At 42.5% G+C, this 21,669-nt stretch overlaps 4 protein-coding genes across 6 annotated transcripts; 2 read left to right on the top strand and 2 right to left on the bottom strand.

Annotated features, from left to right (window-relative positions):
- The first annotated feature begins 915 nt into the window (after positions 1 to 915).
- On the top strand, positions 916 to 10,534 carry Dsor1 (mitogen-activated protein kinase kinase 1). Of its 2 annotated transcripts, none has more exons than XM_019844435.2 (8): positions 916 to 1,405; positions 1,757 to 1,982; positions 2,067 to 2,164; positions 2,236 to 2,347; positions 6,111 to 6,287; positions 6,779 to 6,989; positions 7,690 to 7,856; positions 7,955 to 10,534. In XM_019844435.2, exons 1-8 carry the CDS (start codon positions 1,269 to 1,271, stop codon positions 8,069 to 8,071), a joined length of 1,245 nt encoding a protein of 414 aa, XP_019699994.1. In that variant the 5' UTR covers positions 916 to 1,268; the 3' UTR covers positions 8,072 to 10,534. The 2 variants fall into 2 exon arrangements, with proteins under 2 accessions (XP_019699994.1, XP_011150263.1); XM_011151961.3 differs by having other exon boundaries at positions 918 to 1,405; positions 2,052 to 2,164.
- Positions 2,352 to 6,104, bottom strand: LOC105189690 (sodium/potassium-transporting ATPase subunit alpha-2). The gene has a single exon (XM_019844432.2). It carries the CDS (start codon positions 5,639 to 5,641, stop codon positions 2,573 to 2,575), a length of 3,069 nt encoding a protein of 1,022 aa, XP_019699991.1. The 5' UTR covers positions 5,642 to 6,104; the 3' UTR covers positions 2,352 to 2,572.
- Positions 10,535 to 11,527: 993 nt separating the features above from the next.
- Positions 11,528 to 16,826, bottom strand: LOC105189692 (putative RNA-binding protein EEED8.10). 2 transcript variants are annotated; one of them, XM_011151963.3, is made up of 8 exons: positions 16,662 to 16,826; positions 14,643 to 14,840; positions 14,470 to 14,540; positions 13,502 to 13,629; positions 13,178 to 13,431; positions 12,572 to 13,077; positions 12,220 to 12,493; positions 11,528 to 12,137 (listed from the first exon to the last, which is right to left on the bottom strand). In XM_011151963.3, exons 2-8 carry the CDS (start codon positions 14,740 to 14,742, stop codon positions 11,725 to 11,727), a joined length of 1,746 nt encoding a protein of 581 aa, XP_011150265.1. In that variant the 5' UTR covers positions 14,743 to 14,840; positions 16,662 to 16,826; the 3' UTR covers positions 11,528 to 11,724. The 2 variants fall into 2 exon arrangements, with proteins under 2 accessions (XP_011150265.1, XP_025161288.1); XM_025305503.1 differs by lacking the exon at positions 16,662 to 16,826 and adding an exon at positions 15,210 to 15,291.
- Positions 15,380 to 20,582, top strand: LOC105189769 (uncharacterized). Its single transcript, XM_019844433.2, has 6 exons — positions 15,380 to 15,623; positions 15,982 to 16,319; positions 16,728 to 17,205; positions 17,342 to 17,767; positions 18,810 to 19,609; positions 20,069 to 20,582. The coding sequence occupies exons 2-5, from the start codon at positions 16,029 to 16,031 to the stop codon at positions 19,577 to 19,579; spliced, it is 1,965 nt and encodes a 654-aa protein (XP_019699992.2). The 5' UTR covers positions 15,380 to 15,623; positions 15,982 to 16,028; the 3' UTR covers positions 19,580 to 19,609; positions 20,069 to 20,582.
- The last annotated feature ends 1,087 nt before the right edge of the window (positions 20,583 to 21,669 follow it).

Genomic DNA, 21,669 nt, shown 5'->3' with positions numbered 1-21,669 from the left:
TTTGACAAAAGTTGAGAGATCGACGTTTGGAAGATGGATCTCATTGGCTGCGTTCAATAGAACAAAATGATCAGTGAGCACTTATTGGCCGCGTTCAGTAGAACAAAGTGATCAGAGAGCGCTTAGTGATTATTGTCTGTGATTGGAGCATTTTTTTAGATTCTTCATAGACCCAGAAGTATTTACCAATCAGGAGCGAGATTTAATGGAAAATCTAGTAATGTTGTCCAACTGTTGAGTCTGCTGAATGCAGCCAGTGATTATTGGATGCATCCAGAACCACGAATGCTCACTGAGCGCTCAATGAGCTTTTACACTTGATTGGTACATTCTTTTAGATTTGAGAATATACATCAATCAGATGCAAGAGGTCACAGTGAGCATTTGTGGTTCTGGATGCACCCAATGGCCGCGTTCAGTAGACTCAACAGTTGGACAACATTACTAGATTTTCCACCGAATCTCGCTCCTGATTGGTAAATACTTCTGGATCTATGAAGAATCTAAAAGAATGCTCCAATCACAGATAATAATCACAGACAATAATCATTAAGCGCTCACTGATCACTTTGTTCTACTGAACGCGGCCATTGTCTGTGATCGGAGAATTTTTTATAGATTCTTATAGATTCTTATAGATTCTTCATAGACCCAGAAGTATTTACCAATCAGGAGCGAGATTCAGTGGAAAATCTAGTAATGTTGTCCAACTGTTGAGTCTACTGAATGCAGCCGTTGGTAAACCTGAAAGTATTTACCAATCAGAGATAAGTTTTACCGAGCAATTTGTACAACTTGTGCCTTGTGAGTGCAGCCGAAGTCTGCGAGAAAGTTCTCCATCGGCATAGAGCGTGCACACTCTAGACCCACGACTGCGACAGTTTTAGTGCACTCGTCGATTCATCTGTGACACTTTATGTGACCGTGTATGTAGTATGTGGTAGTATGTGCGGAGTGACAAGGCGCACTTGACAGCTTGCTTTGATCAGTGATACACACGCAAGTTCCGTACCGAGTGACGTAGCGACTCGCCTCCATGCATTCGTGAAGAGTACACGAGAGAGCGATGAATGCGACTCCGAGACTTGCGCAAGCGTTGTGATTCGTGCGGAAGCTGCGCGGAAGGTCGACGTGATCTAACATTCCCGGGAAGCCGTACATGAGCCGCAAGTGCACGTTGCTGACAAGTGGCAACCTGCTCCTCTCGCCGTTTAGTGTAACGCATCTAACGTTCGTTCCCGACGTGCTTCCGAACGGCCGATTACCAAATGTCAAAGAACAAACTCAACTTAACGCTACCACCTGGCTCGATAGAACCAGTGCCAGCAGTGTCACCGTCACCGCCGGTGCCACCCTTGCCCGTGGGCAACTCCGAGACCAACTCGGAACCATCAGTGATACCCAAGTAAGTCGGTGAGACAGTGTTTCGTTAGATAAGCTCATGTCAAGCGGTAGTAAAAAAATATTCTGGCGATATGGCGATATGTTTACTGCCTCTGAGATATCTAGTTGTTATAGAATTTCAATGTAAAAGTTGCCACGGATATGTAGAATATCCGAGGACCCCATCGAGGTGAATCGCTCTCGACTGCGGAGCTGTCTGTCCCCCTGCTTAGAGCTTCTGGTCGCCTCTTATATGAACGTAGCGATTCAATATCCCCTGTGTGCGATCCGATTTGCTTCTGACTGTCGCACAGATCTCCTAGGGGAGGATCGCCGTGAGACTTCGCGAATGTCTGCATTTTCGGTTTTTCAGCAATGTGATGGGTAGCATGAACATTGATGTTATTCAAGAGAAATTCGAGGAACTAGAAATGGACGAGGAGCAGAGGAAACGACTGGAGAGCTTTCTGGGGCAGAAAGAGAAAGTCGGAGAATTGTGCGATGAGGATTTTGAGAAGTTGGGCGAACTGGGCGCTGGTAACGGCGGTGTTGTCATGAAAGTTAGGCACAAAAAGTATGGCCTTATAATGGCAAGGAAGGTAGGTGGATGTCTGCCAGACTCGCGACATTCACTGTATATTTTCATGTGAAACTTGTTTGCATTTTAGTTGATACATTTGGAGGTGAAGCCAGCGATTAAGAAGCAAATAATCAGAGAGTTGAAAGTACTCCACGAGTGTAACTTTGCGCATATAGTTGGGTTTTACGGCGCTTTTTACAGGTAAATTTTACAGACAAGTTTCTCCTCGTGACACTTAACTGCAAGCTGAGCGCATGTGGTGTGCATTACAGTGACGGAGAAATTAGCATATGCATGGAGTACATGGATGGTGGATCCTTAGACCTGATATTGAAAAAAGCAGGACGAATTCCAGAACCAATCCTAAGCACAATCACATTCGCTGTAAGTGACACTTTTATTGCTAGAGTCGTCTGAGAAATAAATTCTTCTTAAACAAATTCTACGATATGAGGTAACGATCACACACATTGGAAGAACGGAAGAACGGAACACATTCACGTACGCGGACACCGCGCGTTGCGCGGTCGATTATAATCGGTAACTGAAAATGTGCGAATATCGGGAAAAAGCGACTGTTCTCCTTCACGGGTCTCTGACAAAGCGTCGTCAATAGTACGTCTCTCTCTCCATGATGCCGCTGGGAAAGTGGCGGATGCACCAGCGTCTCATTTCATCGTAACACCAGAGAAACATGACGAGCGGTAGGCAGGGCCAGTAACTGTAAGCTTTCAGAGGCATAGTCTTCAGCACGTACTCCGTGCCAGGAACGTACAATAAGATCCCCGTTAACACGACCTCAAAGATGAAGGAGAAGTTGACAAACCAATTGCTCATTCCTTGCTGGAAGATGGAGTTGCGTCTGGTCTTGCTCATTACCAAGTCCACCATCTGCGATATCACGATGGAGAGGAAGTAGCCACTTCGCGCCTCGTTCAACAGGTTCATCCTGTCCTCGTAGGTCCATGTCTGGCCCCACGAGTCCTGCAGATCGTTGATCGACGGATTCTCCCAGTCAATCCGCAGACCGAACAGACGATCGGGCATGAAGCCGTTCATCATGAGCACCATGAAATAGGTGTAGAACCCGGCGAACGACTGTGTCATCCCGATCTGACCGTAGGTGATGGATATCATCCGCTTGTTCACCAGCTTGTCGTACTGGGGATTTCGCGGTGCCCGGCGCATTATGTCGGACTCGGCCTTCTCGTAAGCTAGCGCGATCGCCGGGATGAGATCGGTGCCGACGTCTATGCAGATGATCAGCTCGATGACCAAAGGCAGCGGAATGGCGAGTATCAGGCCGCTCAGCATCGGCAGCATCTCCGGCACGCTGGACGTCAGAGTGTACGCGATCGACTTCTTCAGATTGTCGAATATCAGTCGGCCCTCCTCCACGCCGGTGACGATCGACGCGAAGTTGTCATCCATCAGTATCATGTCCGCCGCGTTCTTGGCGACGTCGGAGCCGGCGATGCCCATGGCGATCCCGATGTCGGCCTTCCGCAAGGCCGGTGAATCGTTGACGCCGTCGCCGGTCACCGCCACGACCTCGCCCAGCCGTTGGCAGCTCTCCACGATCAGCAATTTCTGCTGCGGCGATGTCCTCGCAAATACGATCTCCTCGTACTTGCGTATCACGTTGTCCAGTTGACCGGAGTCCATGTCCCGCAACTCGCTGCCAGTGATGATGATCGCTTCCGTGTCCACGTCGGTCAGCTGCGTGTAAGACTTGTTCTGCAGGATCGCCCTTTCGTAGTGGGTCTCGTGGCCTTCGCTGATGATGCCCACCTTCTTGGCGATCGCCATCGCCGTGACCGGGTGATCGCCCGTGATCATGATCACTTTGATGCCGGCGGTGCGGCATCTCTCCACCGCCTCGGGCACACCCGGCCGTGGCGGGTCCCGCAAGCTCACCAAGCCAACGAACCTGTAGCCCTTGGTGGGGAAGTTGAAAGTCGCGGGCGAGTCGGTGCTGAACTTATAATTCGGCCCGTACGCGTTCGCGGGTAGGTGCAGGTCGCAGTACGCCAGCACTCGCTCACCGAGGTAGCCCAGCTCCGTGCAGGCTCTGCGGGATATCGAGTGATCATTCGCGGTCATGTCGTGGGTCGTACCGTCAGTATTGAGGATCCTTGTGCAGTACTCCAGTATAACCTCCGGCGCTCCCTTCATGATTATCATGTAGCCGTTGACGTCCCGATGTATCGACATCTGGTACTTGGTGACGGGGCTGAATGGGATCTCGGCGACCTTGGGATACACGTCGCGGAAGCGCTGGGTGGAATGGATGTGTTCCCAGAAGCGGAGAATCCCAGTCTCGGACGCGTCGCCGATCACCTCGCGCTCCTCGATGGGCGCCAACATATAGGACTCTCTGGTGAACTCGGCGTGCAGGCAGAGTGTGCACACCTTCATCATGACGTTGAAGGCCGGCTTCTCTAACAGCAGGTCCCGCTCGACGCCCATCCGCTCGCCCGGCGGGAAGTTGTACCTGGTGTGGCCGAACCAGAGGTTCGACACGGACATCTTGTTCTGCGTGAGGGTGCCGGTCTTGTCGGAGCAGATCGTCGAGGTCGAGCCCAGCGTCTCGACCGCCTCCAGATTCTTCACCAGGCAGTTCTTATTCGCCATCTTCTGCGCGGTTAACGTCAAGCACGTCGTCACGGTGACCAGCAGCACCTCGGGCACGTTGGCGATCACTATGCCCAGCAGATAGGTAAACGCCCGCACGATATTCGGCTCCAGCATTAGCGACAACCCGAAAAAGATGACCCCAAACAAGATCGCCACGAACGTAATGATCTCGACGAAGTGTCTAATCTCCTTAGCGATCGGCGTCTCGATCTTGGGCAAGTGCGACGTGAGTCCGGCAAGACGGCCGATCATGGTGCGGTCGCCCGTGGCGATGACGATCCCCTTACCCTCGCCGGCCACGGCAAACGACGAGAAGAAGGCCACGTTGGCGGACTCGAGGGGGTTGTTGTCGGTGGGGTAATTCGTACGGGCCACCGGCTCGCTCTCGCCGGTGATACTGGAGTTCTCCACCCTGAGGCCATGGCAGTCGATGATCCTGATGTCGGCCGGTATCTTGTCTCCCATACGGATCTCCACGAGGTCACCCAGAACCAACTCCTCCGTGGGCACTCGTAGCTTAACACCACCGCGGTACACCGTGGCGAAAGTCGGCGTCATCTTCTCGAAGGACTCCATCACCTTGATGTTCTTCGTCTCCTGTATGTACGCAAATACACCCGAGATGATGCAGATGAGAACGATGATCACGCCCAACCAGACGATGCCGATGTCGGGCTCCTCCATTAAGTAAGTGACGAAGTAGAGGATGAAGCAGAGGCCTGCGCAGACCCAGAGCAGCAACGCGAAACCGTGGAACATGCACTTGAGGAACTTGAGATACTCCGGAGTAACCTTGGGCGGCGACAAGGCGTTCGGGCCGTCTCGTAGGAAGATGGCGCGCACTTGTTCCTCCGTTAGACCCATCTTCGGGTCAGTGTTGAGTTTCTCGCACAGAGCACTCAAGGCTATTACGTGGTCGACCGTCTGCAGCTCCTCGTGCAACTCTTGTATCTCCTGCTCGGTCAGTTTCTTCTTGTGCACGTGTATGGAGGATGTGCGGGCCAGCACCGCTTGCTGCACCTTCGAAGAGCTCGGCTGCATCTCTCTCGCAACGTGCTGAACGTGGTCTTACAAGATAGAAGGGGGATATTTCCATGAGAAGGATGCAGGCATCGTATCAGTAGCTGCTGCCACTTGAAACTTCTGTCTGTGTGTGTGTGTGTGTCTCTCTGGTGAGATACTCGAGCCTTGCGTTCGGAGTTTGCTTGGCTTCTCGACTGAATATATCCGATGATCGCGATACAAGTGGAAAAATTCGCATCTAACTCTCTGGAACTTCAAACCTGAGTGTCTCACCCGAGACAAGTTTCAAGCGACAAATCGATACGAGTCATAAGCCGTATGTGTGCGTGTGTGTGCGTGTGCGTATATGAATAACATTTGAAAGACTGTGAAAAACGTGAAAAACTTGATGAGAAGCTGTTGCATCTTCCTCCTATGTTCACAGCGATGCAATCATCATTACCGCCAACTGCCGCTTTGTCTCTACGAGTCTTGTCTTCTGTTACAGGTGCTAAAGGGCTTGAGTTACTTGCGGGACAAACACGCTATAATGCATCGCGACGTGAAGCCGAGCAACATTTTGGTCAATAGCGCGGGAGAAATTAAGATATGCGATTTCGGTGTCTCCGGGCAATTGATCGATTCGATGGCCAATTCGTTCGTCGGCACACGAAGTTACATGTCGGTAAGCTCAGTTTTGCTGTGTACTCGTTTGTAGTGTGTGTGTTCTCAAGTTCTTAAATTTTTTCGAATGAAATTCCGCCTGAGAAGTGGAGGGACAAACAAAACAGGTTTGGGTAAACATTCATTCTCTTATGATTCCGGCCATAATTGTTTCGAGTGAATTTTTATTTGTTTTCAGGCAGCTTTTATTTCAAGGAATTGTCTAGAGAGAAGAGATAGAGTAAATTCGAAGAAATTTCTCTTTCTCTGAATGCCTTTCAATGAAATTTCACTCGAAGAATGGGGGGGGGGAATGACAGCCGAGTCATTCGTTGAATTTCACTAACTTTTCACTCGTATAAAGTGAATTTGTCCATTTTTATTATTGGCAGAATGTTTACTGTGCTGCTTTGAGCAAAATATTCTTTCCGCTTGATATCTTGAGCAATGTTCAGTAAGATATCACGCTCTACAAATGTATTTTTGGGTGCGATTAATATGGAAACTTTTCAGCCAGAGAGACTGCAAGGGTCACATTATTCGGTACAAAGCGATATCTGGTCGTTGGGACTATCGCTGGTTGAAATGGCAATCGGTCAATATCCCATTCCGCCACCGGACGAGAAGACTTTAACTTCCATATTCAGTCCACAGTCGGTTCAACCGCCCGTGGAGAATGCGACGAGCAGTGTACCCACGCCGACTACTCAGTCGCCAGGACATAGTCAGTGTCTCGCTCAAGTTTTAATCTGAGTGCTATCGACGCCGCGTATGCGGCTTCACGATGAGAATTTTGCGACGAATTATCGGCGCTTTCGAAGGCTCTCTCATTGACACGTTCAATTCAACTCAGCTTGTTAGCCGTTAGCTCGTTAACAGTTCCAGTTATAAGCTTTATTATTTTAAGATTAGAACATTTAAGATTAGATGATTCATTTCCGCTCTACTTGAGACCGCTAATCAGCAACAGAAGAAACATTCAACCATCTGGTTGAGTTCCGGCATCGATAAGATATTGAAGACCGTCAGCCTTGAGCAAATTTTCATGACCAGAGAGGCTTGGAGCAGCCCGAAAGCGATCGAATAAAGATAATTGTCGACTGGGCATTTAACATTGTAACATATAGGCATGAATTTTATACACAGAGCTACCGATCGATGAAGTACGTTAAATATTTTTGTGCAATTTCTGCATTTCCGCAGTTATCATCTAATTTAACGCAGAATTTGTCGTGAATTTGTTATCGAGTTACCGTTATAATCTGTCCGCTAAACAACGATATTTGTCGTTAAATCCCGTTAAAGGCTGACTGTCTTCAACTTTTGTCTCGTCGATGATTCCAGCCACAGAATTCATTTCTATCTCCATCATCGCGAACGCGATTGCCCTCTGTGTAATTCTCGACAATTCCTCCATCGTGCAGGCGCAAACAGTCCGAGACCCATGGCCATATTCGAGCTGTTGGACTACATAGTGAACGAGCCGCCGCCGAAACTACCGCCCGGAGTGTTCAGTGACACCTTCACGGATTTCGTCGACCGGTGCTTGAAGAAGAATCCAGCCGATAGAGCGGACTTGAAGACGTTAATGGTGCGTGTCCCGGATGGAGGAGAGTCCGTGTTTGGTAAAAACGCTGGAGAGAAGAGACTCGTCATATCTCATCGGTGTCTTTCTTTGTTTCTTGCTAGAATCACGAGTGGATAAAGAAGGCCGAGTCGGAGAACGTGGACATCGCCGGATGGGTGTGCCGCACGATGGACCTGCAGCCAACTACGCCAACACGCTTAGCAAGCGTGCAGTCCTGAATAGATGTAACTCTTACATACTTGGCTACATATATGCGCGTTCGGTATTCCTAAGTCACTTTTAAGTTTATCTTAGGTTCTATTCGGTCGAACAGTGGCGTTTATCCGTTGTACTCTCTCTTCTTCGGTCTCGCGGTATCTTTTAATAAAATCCACGCATCAGGACTCAGGATGCGTTCGCGTCCAGCACCGGGCGATTCGTACGTGGTATATAGTAGGAATTTTACCCTGCGGGAACGGTTGTTAGGACCAATCGATTGATGTACTGTGTATTGATGTCACTTATCTCGTCGTCGGTCTCTCTTGATTTTGACGGGGGGGAAGCGTAATTCGAGTGTAATACGATATAGATGATGCAATCTTTTGAAACTGTTGTCGCCGAGAGCGCTACGTCGTCATCGAGATGATCGTTTGCACGCAGCACGCCACTGTGCCAGGTATTAATTTCGGAGGTTTCACTTTTATGTGTTCCTTTTAAACTTTGGTTGAAAGTATGTAAGACGAGAAAAGTATCACAATATAAGTTCATTATTAGAGACTCATGGGCAAATTGTGTTCCCCGTGATATGATATTTAGGATACACGAATGTGAACATCGAACATATAAGAGAAAGAAAGGGGAAGAGAGAGAGAAAGAGAGAGAGAGAGAGAGAGAGAGAAGAGAAAGGAAGAAAATATCGTTTGAAGAAGTGAACAACAAGAAAAGAAAAATTAACTAGATCAAGTTACTTGTATAACATTTGTACCTGACATCCGTAGGAGCGTTATTTACACGATCAAAAAACTTTATTCTATGGTCACGTTGAACTGTTGTTGGTTTCTCTTAGCAATGCATGGCTGCGATTAAGCGTGATTCCGAGTCTTATGTTCTCTCTTCTACATAGATGAGACACATCTCTCATTACGAGACGATTCATTCAGAGAGAAGAATAGAAAGAAGGAAAGGAGGAGAATATATGAGAAACGTTTTCTGGGAAGGAGAGGCTTAAACCTGATTTGTCACATAATCGCGGCCTCACGAATAATTGAATACTTCGTAACACGGTTTGATCTACGTTCACATATTCAATAGGTAGTATTAATCTGTGAATCCTTTTGCTGCAAAGGATGAACAGTACGTCGCATCGCAGTCTCATTGTTTGAAAATTAAAGAGAGGAAAAGAGAAGGAGAAAGAGAGAGAGAGAGAGAGAGAGAGAGAGAGAGAATGAGTGAGAGAAACAAAGAAAAAGAAAGAAGGGACTCGTCTGCAGCGAAAGGATTGACCCTTGTGTGTGTACAAACGCACGCTGGATCCGTTCGTGTGCAGTTTTTATAGGGCGTATTTCTCAAAAATGTCAAGCCGCTTGTGACTATCAACGACCAACTTGAAATTCACGAGTTCACATTCGAGAAGTAGATATGATGTAATGCAGGTATGTGTTATAATGCAGGTCTCTGATTTTCCACCGTTTTCTTTCGTGTTGTACGCGTCGTATTATCGTCAAGTGTATGTTATCGTCAAGTGTATGTTATCGTCAAGTGTATGTTATCGGCAAGTGTATGTTATCGTCAAGTGTAAATATGAGCTGCCGCTCATATTTAAGTAGACGTTTGATTTTTTTAGTACTTAACAATTACACAATATCATTGGTGAGAGAGAAAGAGAGAGAGAGAGAGAGAGAGAGAGAGAGAGAGAGAGAGAGAGAGAGAGAGAGAAAGGGAGAGAGGAGAGAAAGAATCGAAAGAGATTTAATATATCCGTCGGAATTATGAGCGCGAGTTGGTCCGTCAGTGACAGTGCAATAGGATCATTGTGGAGCACAGGATTAGACTGTACACATATATTCAAATCATAATAGTACCATCAATTTGTGAATTCGTTGGAACTTCTTATTCCGAACACGATATATTTTATAGATGCAGTCTACAAATTAGTCTCGCGTTGCGTGTGACAGTAGCCGTCTCCGAATTGGCTTAAAAATTGTCGGATTGTGTTACGAGTATATCTTGACATTTGTGAGCGAGATATTTCCCTTTCGATCTTTCCGCCCCCTAGTATGCGTAGAAGCGTAAGACGCTCAAAAACTGTCATGTTATGTTTATCTCGCAATTAACAGCAACATCAATAACAACAATATATATATATATATATATATACAATTGTTGTTATATACATGAAACAAACGCATATAATGCCATTTGTTGTAAAGTGATCTCTATAATCGACTACAGGAGGACAATATACACATATGTTTAGCTACAAAAAGATCACATCGTAAAGTGTATGAGATATTTCCATATAATTTAGCGATTTTATCAAGCGATAAATCATAATCTCTCGCGTAAAGGCTCATAATTCCTATCACTTATTAAAATACGTGCACATTCCTTGTTGCAAATATGTGCATAACAATTACAGTTGTATGGATTCACTGTCTAAGCGTCATAATTGTAAGTACAATAAAATTATCAATATTGCAAGTGTAAGTCTCCCACACTTTATATCTCAACACCCGAGTATGTGATTATACGTAACATTTCCAAATGAAGCTTCGTTCATCTACTTTGACGATTTTTAGTTTTCATTAACTTAAGGAAGTTTAAGACTCGTCAAAGTAGCTACTTTGGATTGGAGAACATTCAAGGAGAAAAGCAGCAATATTCAATATTTCTTAAGAACAGAAGGAAACTTAATTGAAAACAGCAATACCATGCTGTTTGAATGAAGACTATTATATATAATTGAAGACAAAATATTTGAGAAAAAGATTTATTAGTTATTTATAAATATCATTCAATAAATTGAACAACTCTTCGCATTCGAAACAACCCAGCAAATAGAAATCTAATTTATAAATTTATTATTAATTTTCAAAGTGTCATCAGGGGCTTACAAACGTTTGTTGGATTGAATTGAATTTCATTGGTTTAACAGACGAATCATTTGACAGATGCAGAATAGGACAAATGTTTGAAAGATAGAAGAAAATTATAGACATTTTGAATGGACAATACATATGTACTATTTTGTTACTATTAACCGTCGTTACTTACTTAGGTACGACTTGACTAAGACATTAGGTCTACACGATTTCCGAAACTACCAATAATGCGGGGGTTAATCAGAAAAACACAACTGAAGGCTTAACAATGGTAAGATTGGTACTTTTACGCATCTAAAACTATATAAATCTTTGTAAATTTAAATAATCCCTTCAATGGCGAGAAACTTACAGAGCGTTGATTCGTCAACATGCGACTAAATTAAATTAAGAGTTTTCCATATGAATATAATTTTTAATTTCGCCCCGAATTTCTACTTATATATATGAATCCTATATATACACGTTAAAATAACGTTAAATACTTTTTTAAAACACTTTAAACGAAGAATTAATACAAAATAAACATTAAATAAATATTTTTTGCACAATGGATGAATAGAAATGTGAAGAAAATATAAAATAAATATTTGAAAAGCATTAAAAAAATATTGTCTGCTGATCGAGACGTGTTATATTCCGTTTTATTTACTGTTATATGTGTATATATATATATATATATATATCTTTTTTCCAAAAATATTTTTCAGTAATGTTATGGAGCACAACGATACCTCCATATTGCTTGCTTATGCGATACCGAGCATGTCGCATATGCGCGTGAAACCTTATCACCAACCCGTATATGGCATCCGTACGAATGGTTCTGGCCTAATGAAATTAACAGTTTGCAAAAATGGGGATACTGCATCTGTCAATACAATTTGTGTTCCTTGAATAAACATTTTTAATATCACGTTATTCGTTCGACTATCGCATATTCGCTTAGCAACCTCGTAAGTAGCGTTTGTGATGTTACAACATTGCGAAAGATCTAATAGTTGTAATTGAGGTGAAGATACAAGAATTTTGCATACCCCATGGTCAGTTATCAACGGACACGAGTGGCATTCAAATATTTTTAGATTTACTAAATTCTTCAAACTATGATTGGTGATGTTCGTCAAAAAATTGATATATAAATATTCCAGTTTTGACAATCCTGCAATAGCTATTATTCCAGTATCGGTCACTTTGTCACAACCTGTTGAACAAGAGAGATCGTATATATTTAAAATGTTTAGAATGTGGGACATATGTAAAAAGTATATAGCAATATAATTTACCTGAAATGTCTAAATGGGTAATCTGCGGACAGTTGAGTGCTACATTAATGAGCTGCTCGTTTGATAATGCAAAGAAGTGTGTAATTTCCAACCGTCGCAGATTAACAAGGTTGGTAAATTGTATATTCATATTATATAGCCAACCGGCGCGTCCACAAATTCGTAAATCTGTCAAACTTTTACAGTGATCGCTGATTGCTTCCATTATCTTCTCACCAATGTGGCAGCAATTCAATAATTTAAGACATTCTAAATTTTTCAGTCTTGCTAATGCCTGTATTAAAACATTAACGTCGCGTATTAATGACAGTTGTCATAAAAGGAAAAATTAGAAAGAAGGGCTTTCACTCACTGTGGAAAGATTAGCATCGGTAATCTTATGGCATTCCTTTATCACCAGCGTGCGCAACATCTGAGCTGGTAGATATGACAGGCATGTACCGAAAATATTATCATTGCCTCTTGCCTCAAAATAACTCAGATCTTCGTATTCTTTGAAAACATTCTTTAAGTCATTGTCCGAAATATCTGCCACTGATCCTATACTGAGATAAGTTATCTTTTTACATTTTTTCGTTAAAGTATGCAAGTCCATCGGACAAATTGGTAATGAAGAACCATCAATACATGTAAGATTGGGGCAAAAATATGCAATTATTGGTAATGTATTTATGGATAAGTCATTCGGTACATCGGACAGATGTATGTGTGTTATGAATTTGCCACATCTTAATAACACTCTCCGTAGCATAGCTGTATTAATAGGGCGTATTTGTTGACCCCATGTAGAGTAAGATAAGTCTAATTTCTTCACTGTATGCCAAGATTTTAGACTCAAGACTCTCCAATGTTTGCACACTACAAACATAGTAAATAAAATAAAATGCATGTATACAAGTCTCATAGAAAAAAAATAAGCCATACAAATAATCATAATTGACATTTGTTGAATTCTTACCTCTTTCCGAACGGATTCTGTCATTAACTGATAAAAAATTAAAAATATATATCAAGCAATCATCATTCAGCATATGAATAGGTGTATCTTTAATGTTTAGTGCATATCTATGAGTGGAGTTTAACTCTAAGTGCAGCCATCTCTCACGAAGTTTTTGTTCTATACTATCAGGTTGATTCCAAAGATCTGCAGCCATTACTATTAAGTCCCTATTGTGCAATCTTATTTGCTTACAATATCCATCCCGCCAAGCACTACAAATGATTAAATGTTATTAGATGATAATAATAGAGATTGATGTTAATGTTTTTTATTAAAATGTACCTTGACGCACTATCAACATTCATAAATGTAACAAAAGCACAGTTCCTCTTTTTTTCATTTCTATACAAGTAACAACTTTCAACCTTGCCGTACACAGAAAAGAGATTTTGCACATCTTTAGAAGTAGCCTGTAATAAAGTTCAGTCAGTTAGTACATGTGTCATTCTGCTGGCAAAATATAATTTTAAGCTTGTCGGTACAGCTAGTATTTCCTACATAATATCATTCAGTAACTGAAAATAATAAGACTTTAAGATATTTCTCTTTTTGCGCACGGCAATCATGTGGATATTCTGGTGAAAAAAAATTCCCATATCTTACAAAATTTTAAGAATTTGTCATACTTTAGATTTATGAGAAACTCAGAAAACCAAAATACAAATTTATTTAAATTTGGTAATATCTTATGAAATTTATATTAAAATATTATATTATTGATATTAATATTAAAAATTATATTTATATTAATATTAAAAATAAAAAAAAACAGTTTGGAATATTTTGGAATTTATACTTATAAATTCTTCAAAATTATACAAATTCCTGAATAAATTATATATATTTTTACAAAGATTTATTCACAGAAAAAATATAAAATATCTTATTATTAATCAGAATATTTACATGAGAAATTCTTTAAAAATTTAAACTTACTCATGCTTTCTTACATTGAGATTCAAATTTATTCACAGCAAAAAAATTATTTATAAGAATATCACAATGTGGAAAGTAAATATTTTTATTAAAGTATTTATAAAATACATATCATACAAAAAAAATATTTGACATTTTCAAGAACCTCTGAATTTTTGTGAAAATTTTGAAATTATATGAATGATTCTAAATATTTCTCACCAGGGCATCTTCTATATAACTAGTATATTATTTTAAAATGCTCGTTGATTTTAATCGACAATCATACCGAAAAGTTAATACCAACGAGAAAAATAAGAATATATGAGACAAACCCTTTCAGCTAAATTGCCGATGAACAATTTTCGTATCGGAACACCATCTATTGATTTCGAGGATATCTCATCTGCAAAAAGAATAAATAAGCGTGAGATTTAGTTTAATAGGCGGTATAATACGTGCGATATTTTGTTTGGTTAACAATTCGCAATCTTCAAAGACAACTTACCTTCATTTATATATGCATTTATTTCACGATATATTTGCCTATAACGGTCCTCCAAAGTGCTTATGGTAGATTCTATTTCGTCAGCTTCGTTATTTTCCATTTGTTATTTTCTAAATAACTTCTCAATATCCTCAAGTCCAAACACACGTGAGAATTGGGGGTCAATCGCTCAATTCTCGAAAGGACACGTGATTTTGACTGTATAATCATAGGCCGGTATTCAGGTCTTATATTTACTTCAATCAGGTCTTATATTTACTTTAGACCGTCTTAAGTTCACTTTCAGATAGCCCATACCCAATAAAATTATTTGTACAGCATCTGCAGATAAACTTAAGACGGCTTAAATATAAGATCCGACGATTCTTTATTGATTTCCCCCACCACGCACACGCACACATACACACACACATACACACACACACACACACACACACAACACACACAGCTGGCTCGGTCTATTCGTATGAGACGGATCTGATAATAATATCTAAGAGATAATAGTATCTAAGATAGTCGGATCTCGGTTTATTTGTATGACAGTCGATTCGATTTGCAATTACTGACACCTGTCGGTATAACAGTATGGCGTTACGTCCGTCGCACTCTCCCCCTCTTATTTTGCAGATATGCTCCTTCCTTATGTTCTTTATTCAATGATGTTTATATGGTCAAAGGTGGCGAGGTAGTAATTTTAATGCTGACAATATTGACGATATACATTTTACGTCACATATACTATAGATTTACCACATACCAGACACGCTAGAACACGACTTCGATATCTCGAATTGTCTGATTCGATCGACTTATCGACTGTGGGTAGTGAGAATGAAAGATGTCCGGATCAAAATTTTTCGTATAATGTGTTGAAACTCATGCACCATATAATGATCGAGAAACAATGGTCCACGCTGTATTTGATAATATAAAAATAATGTCCGACACACGCGACGAAAGACACATCATTGCTGCCAAGAGGTATGACGGATGCTTGATGTTGCTTCGAAGTTTGCCGAATAAGTAGTGAAAGATATTCAACTTCTTAAATGGAACAAACGATAAAGACTGACGCATTTGTGCTCTGTAGATACTTGAACTTTTACTCTCTGATAATCGCAGAATCGTTGCGTTTCGAAGAGATTTCCCAGTAAACGTGGAACATTAGATTAATATTAAAAACATGAGAGATTAAAAACATGAGAGATATTAAATCTGTAGAAATATTAATTTCACGTAATGTTTGTTATCTCTTAAACGTTTTCATTCAACATTTTGCAAATGCGTATTCTCTCAATTGCACGAGAACAATTTCCTCTCGATTCGCGTGATTTCACAGGCTAACATCCAGCGCGTGATATATCGTAAGAGCGCACGCTACAGAACATGGCCGCCTTCTTCGAGAACCCGTTGTTTCTTTTCGTCGACGAAACAGAGCCGATTCTTCCAATTTTCCGATCTCCCGAATACAATGATTCGGGAAGAAAAATCGTGGAATTAACAGACGTTGGTTGCGACACGGAAACGACATTTCCCATACACTTTTTACGCGGCAAATTCAACAGGCGACGTGGAGTAGCCGACAGCTTTAGGTCGGCTCGTAAAATCGCTAAACAACGCAATGAAAGACCGACAAGTTTTTCTTCCCGTACAGTCACAATTCTAGATGACTTTCAAGTAAGTCTAACCGATTGCTACAATACACGAATGCTTCCTCAGCCAACATGATGATGTCAGATATCATACTAATGACATCTTAATAAATATTAAGTAACAGTAACATTACCATCAATGTTGTAACTTTCCATTTAACAATACGAGTACAATGTGACACGTGTACACAACAGTTACATTGCCGAGAGTGGAAAATTATAACTTTAATGTTGTGTTACATATTCGATGTCAGAGACATCATCAACACGCCATTTGTGATTTCACCCGTAATGTGTATTTATTAGTGTATTTTATATCTTGTATTTATAATAATATAACGCCTATAAACTATACAAATTTCTTTACCTGATAACCAAAGTATCCCCTTTTCCTCAGCCTATTACGTTTCCTCTTTTCTTCTCGATCGTATAGGACAAAAAGGCAAGATACACGAAGAACAAATTGTGGCGGAACGATCGAAGCGACGGTTACGGTCATACGTACTCCACCGGACCGAATTGCAATGCATATGCTGAGGATTCCTACGATGACTGGGAGTTTTCGAAAAATGATTCCGCCGTTGGGTACAACAATTACTACACCGAGTCCGTCAGTCTTCGGAATATGACCGGACATTCACGGAAGGAACGTCCGTCTCCGAATATGTCGAAGTATCCAAGAAACTTCGAGATTTCACCTTCACCTTCACCTTCACGAGGAAATCGCGTGTCTCGAGAGCGCGCTCGTTATCAAAGAGAGAACACGTGCCCGTTGTGGTTCGACGAAGACGAGAGACGCTCTTACAAAGCTCATAACATTGACGTTCGGTCGAGACGATTGCCGTTGAGCGAGCATAGAAAACGAATGAGGGTTTCTCCGGGAACGGGTAACTGTCTCAACCGCGGCGTGGGTACGTTGCCTGAAAGCGATTTATTATATTATTTGGTTTCGATAAAATCTCCGGAATTTCGAAAAAAATGAAGGATATAAGTTCTCGAGTGGATAAATATACTTTTACATCTCGATTTTCGTTGACTCTATTTCAGAATGCACAAAAGACCGCGTTGGACAGGAACTACGAGAACAAGAAGACGTTTCGTTCAGCTACGTCGATCCCGTCGGGTTTTCAAAAAATGATATTTGGGATTTCACTTTGGAGAACGAGCCAATTTATGAGGAATCGATATGCTCAGATTCTACAACGGCGAATAATCAGTATTTGTGGGAAATGACGTCTCAGAATCTCGATTCGCAGCAGGCTCATGTGAACGTTACGGACTCGGAAAATAGCGAGTTTATGAAAACGCGCGAGAAAAACAACTCCGCGAACTCATTGTCTTCAAAGGATGCGACCAACAGCGAGAAGCCCAAGGCCTTTCGATCAAATTTGCCCGATACGAATACTCCCCGCGTTCGATCAGCGGGAGTAAGCACCGATCAGCGGTTGTCAAATGTACATTCTACTGGTAAAGGTAAATCCCAGACATCGCAAACTTCTAAAAGACATTTTAAGGATATTTAATATACCATTGCTAAAAAAAGTGATTGTTCGATTTACTACTTTACTTTTCTGCTTGTAAATAATTTTATTATTTACTTTTAATTATTTTTAATAATAAATATTTTTCTGATAATTTCTAAAAATATATCTATCGCAAATTTTAAAAAAGCTCGTTATCATATATTCGAGAGAGGAATTTATTTTTGTTTCAAAAATATAAAACTTTACATAAAAAGCAAATATTTGCTTTTTTTTAATTTGACTTTGTATCTTTTATTTAATTTAATATTTTCCTGTTTAAAGTAAACTAAATTTATTAGGATTCAGAATGTATATGGAATAAATTTGATGCTTATTACTACAATGTTAATGACAGTAATCTTAAGCAAGTATATTGCAACTATTATTTTTTTGTTAAAACAATTGTTAAAACAATTTGTTAAAACAACAAAAGATATAATAAGCTCCGAAAATAATTATAATTTTTGGTAAGATTAATCATTTTTCCTCACTACACCTGAAAAAAGTAAAATAACTTTTGGACATCTTTAACACATTTGGTAACCCACGTCACAGACAGAGTGTGTGACAGAAAAAATCTCTTTCTACATTACATCAACAAATTAATTAAGTCTGTTTTGCACAACTATGCGAAAAATATACAAGTTAAGATTTCTCAGGGCATGAAATGCGTAGTGATCTGTTATATGGACCGCGTTACTAATAAGTAATTCTTGAAAGCCCCGGTAGATGTCCTTACGGTGACAATATTTGAATTCAAGCGCATCATAATGATGCGTGCGCAGTCGCTTTGTTAAAGTTATTAACAGTCGTGTTTGCGCCACTTTTACGATTGAAACGTAAGTCTATTACATCATAATTCTATATATTAAGTAGTCAAATCGTGCTAAGAAATATCTACGGTATCGTTATACACACGAGGCAATAACAAACGTCTCGTCAAGTCGTCCGTTTACTTTCCGTTCGTATAAATTACACACACATTTTCGCAGCTACGACGAATATGAGGTTACATTCGGCGCTTGAAGAGAGAAAGAACAACACGGGCCATGCGACACCGACTGAGAGAAGGACAGAAACCGCGAATTTGAGCTGCGCACGAACGCGAACGAACGATCGTCGGCGTGACAACAACTCCGGCAAAACTCAAGTTAGGACCGGACGATCTGCCAGAAAGGTAGAAAAGGATGTCGCGGACTCACCGATCAAAATCACCGATCGCACACACGGAAAAAGTAACGCAGGTTCTCGCGCCAAAAGTGCTGATAAAAATGGCGGAATCAAGCGAACCGATCAAACAGTCCTATCGCGATCGACGCCCGAGAAGCTAACAGAGATCAAAAAAGCGTTCACCTCGGCTAGTACAGAAGTGGAGAAGAAGCAGAAGATCTCCAGGTTGCCCGTGAGAACGTGGAAACGCATGCGAACGAGGGAACCCGCCGCGTTGCATCTCAAGACCGGGCAAATGACGGGCGTGGCTGTTGCTACTGGAAAGCCTGAAGATGCGGACGTTGCTTTCGAAAATGCGCAGCTGAGCAACCCGAGGACCGCTGAGGATGACGAAGAGCGCGAAAAAATGGCGAGAGACCGCGCGAGCGGACGTCGCGACGATCTAAAGCCGAACGATCGTTACAGAACGGGGGGATTGTCCGTCGCCGATAAACCAGGGTCGGCCCCCGCCGATCTGAAAGGTTTAAAGGGGACCAAGAGCTTCAACATATCGAAAGGGATGTCTGACCGGCTAAAAAAAAGAACGAATTAGCCGTATTATTAGAATTGGAATAAGAATCAGGTATGGGTTATTATCTTGCAAGTAATGAGAGCAAGATGAAGACGGAGGAAGTATTGCGGTGAAATTTGCAATAAAATTTTTGTAATCTTGGGCTACGGGGAAATTATTAAATTATTAAATGGAGAAATTACTAAATAGAGAAATTATGACCGTAATTATTAAATATTCGTTTACAAATGTTATGCACATTTGACACGCTCGGTTGTACAATATTGTAATTATTCGAATATTTTGTTATTTCGTTTTGTTTCTTTAATTGTTTATCGTTTCCACAATAATTCATACTACAATATCGGTATAATCCAGCTTTATAAAAATTATAAAAAGAAGTATAATTTCATCGTGATTCTTACTACGATATTTTCTCCGTATAATTTACCGTATATTTAGCGTCACACACGCACACACACACACGTACTGTGACAAGCATTGAAATAATTTATCGATTTGCTTCTCGAGGTCACAAACATCATCGGAGGACCAAAAATAAAACGCAACGAGCACACGTGAGCACTCACTCGACGAGAGTAGAGAGACGGTCACTTTTTGCGATCGGTATCGTTTCTACGTGTCGTCCGAGCGGAAAGCGCTGACGGACGGAGAAGAGGCCGCGCGGAACACAGTGGTAGGCTGAAGGACACGTAACAGCGTGTAGAACAAGGCAGGCATAATCGTGCCTCGGAGTAATGGGTCACCTCAAAAGAAGACCCCCGAATGATACCAATTATGCCATCAACGCACCATGCCGTCTCCCCCGTACACGCCTCTGTCACAGCACAGTCACTTCGCCCGCATGTCAACCGCCCCGCTTGCGTAACCACCCTATGTGGAGAGCGCCTCGTCGTGTGTATAATACGCCGGCGGTTCTCGCGCTGGGGTCCACCGCGCGATCTCAGGATCAGAGGGAAAATATGTAATTGTCCGTATTTACCCTTGCACCCGGCACGTACTCAAACAACAACACGAGACCCCGGCACCGACTGTCGTACGGCGACGTCGATTCAATCCCGAGCACGCAGTGTTCACGGGTGAGTCTGATGTTTCCATGTTCTCACATCCTTGCACTGGATATATCGAGCGGTCGATTTAAGTTCCTTCGATTTTGTTCGCAGCGATAACAGCGGACGAAGCGAAGTAGACGGAAGGGAGACTCGCCCCGAGTTTTTGCAACAGTTCGCTCCTCTCGACGAAGGCGATCTCGCTGTGTTCTGTTGTGTTCCTCCGTATCTCGATTTTCGTTTAGTTTAAGTTCCTTCGTCGAGGGAGGAAGAGAGAAGAGATAAGAAGACGAGGGGACAACAATGACGGAGCGTCGCGCTGAGCCGAAAAACGTGGCGACGACAAGAGGAGAGCAAAAAGGAAGGCGAGTCGCGCGCGCGGCGCAGCCGAGAGCCGCCTCCCAGCTGGAGGCGGATAATCAAATAACCTGCACGCACCGTATAAATTATCAATCAGGGCGCGATTGTGCAGCCCCAACAGAGGGAGCCATCCGTGTCGGTAAGGGTTGTTACACATTGACATCGCGGAACGGCGGCGGGAGGAACGGGGCGGATTGTGTGCGACCTCGTCGTGTTGAGTGACCCCGCAACAGTTATCTTCCCTTCGTGCGTGGGCGTTCGTGAACGTGAGTTCACGCCCTCGGCTCCGGGGGACAGACGACGACGCGTGCAGGCAGGAAGACGAGGGAGGCAGGCGAGGGAGGATCGTCCCTGAGTAAGGTGAGTAAGGTGCGTTGCACGTGTGCTCGGGAGATCCCGGATAGATATGGAGCCGCGAAATTGAAAGCGGCAATCCTTCCCCCCTTCTCTCTCTCTCTCTCTCTCTCTCTCTCTCTCTCTCTTCCTCCCAGGTCGCAACCGAGTGCGCGACGTTGGGAACGCGTTGACATGAGACGGATTTTGCGTCGCTTTTAGCCCCACCGAACCCTACGTTGGTAGATACCGGGGTTGATAACGGCGTATCGCTGCGTGTTACATCTCTCATGGACCGAGTTAGACCGCGGGATCATCGGCCGTGCGTTTCGCGAATCACGCGAATCACCGACACGGAATCTTTAACAT

Source organism: Harpegnathos saltator, unplaced genomic scaffold (genome assembly GCF_003227715.2).
Source record: "Harpegnathos saltator strain DR-91 unplaced genomic scaffold, Hsal_v8.6 scaffold7, whole genome shotgun sequence".
In the NCBI taxonomy this organism is placed as follows: domain Eukaryota; kingdom Metazoa; phylum Arthropoda; class Insecta; order Hymenoptera; family Formicidae; genus Harpegnathos; species Harpegnathos saltator.
The sequence above is the reverse complement of the archived record's forward strand: the minus strand, read 5'-3'. Positions and strand labels throughout refer to the sequence as shown.

Excerpts from the sequence above, each read along its gene's own strand:
- LOC105189769 (XM_019844433.2), top strand. The coding sequence starts at position 16,029 with ATGGCCGCCTTCTTCGAGAACCCGTTGTTTCTTTTCGTCGACGAAACA. Across the intron at positions 16,320-16,727 it reads CAATTCTAGATGACTTTCAA|GACAAAAAGGCAAGATACAC; the intron begins GTAAGTCTAACC and ends TCGATCGTATAG. Across the intron at positions 17,768-18,809 it reads TGTACATTCTACTGGTAAAG|CTACGACGAATATGAGGTTA; the intron begins GTAAATCCCAGA and ends ACATTTTCGCAG.
- LOC105189692 (XM_011151963.3), bottom strand. The coding sequence starts at position 14,742 with ATGGAAAATAACGAAGCTGACGAAATAGAATCTACCATAAGCACTTTG. Across the intron at positions 14,541-14,642 it reads AAATGCATATATAAATGAAG|ATGAGATATCCTCGAAATCA; the intron begins GTAAGTTGTCTT and ends TTCTTTTTGCAG. Across the intron at positions 13,078-13,177 it reads CAGAATCCGTTCGGAAAGAG|TGTGCAAACATTGGAGAGTC; the intron begins GTAAGAATTCAA and ends CTATGTTTGTAG.
- Dsor1 (XM_011151961.3), top strand. The coding sequence starts at position 1,269 with ATGTCAAAGAACAAACTCAACTTAACGCTACCACCTGGCTCGATAGAA. Across the intron at positions 1,406-1,756 it reads GAACCATCAGTGATACCCAA|CAATGTGATGGGTAGCATGA; the intron begins GTAAGTCGGTGA and ends TCGGTTTTTCAG. Across the intron at positions 7,857-7,954 it reads CGGACTTGAAGACGTTAATG|AATCACGAGTGGATAAAGAA; the intron begins GTGCGTGTCCCG and ends GTTTCTTGCTAG.
- LOC105189690 (XM_019844432.2), bottom strand. The coding sequence starts at position 5,641 with ATGCAGCCGAGCTCTTCGAAGGTGCAGCAAGCGGTGCTGGCCCGCACA.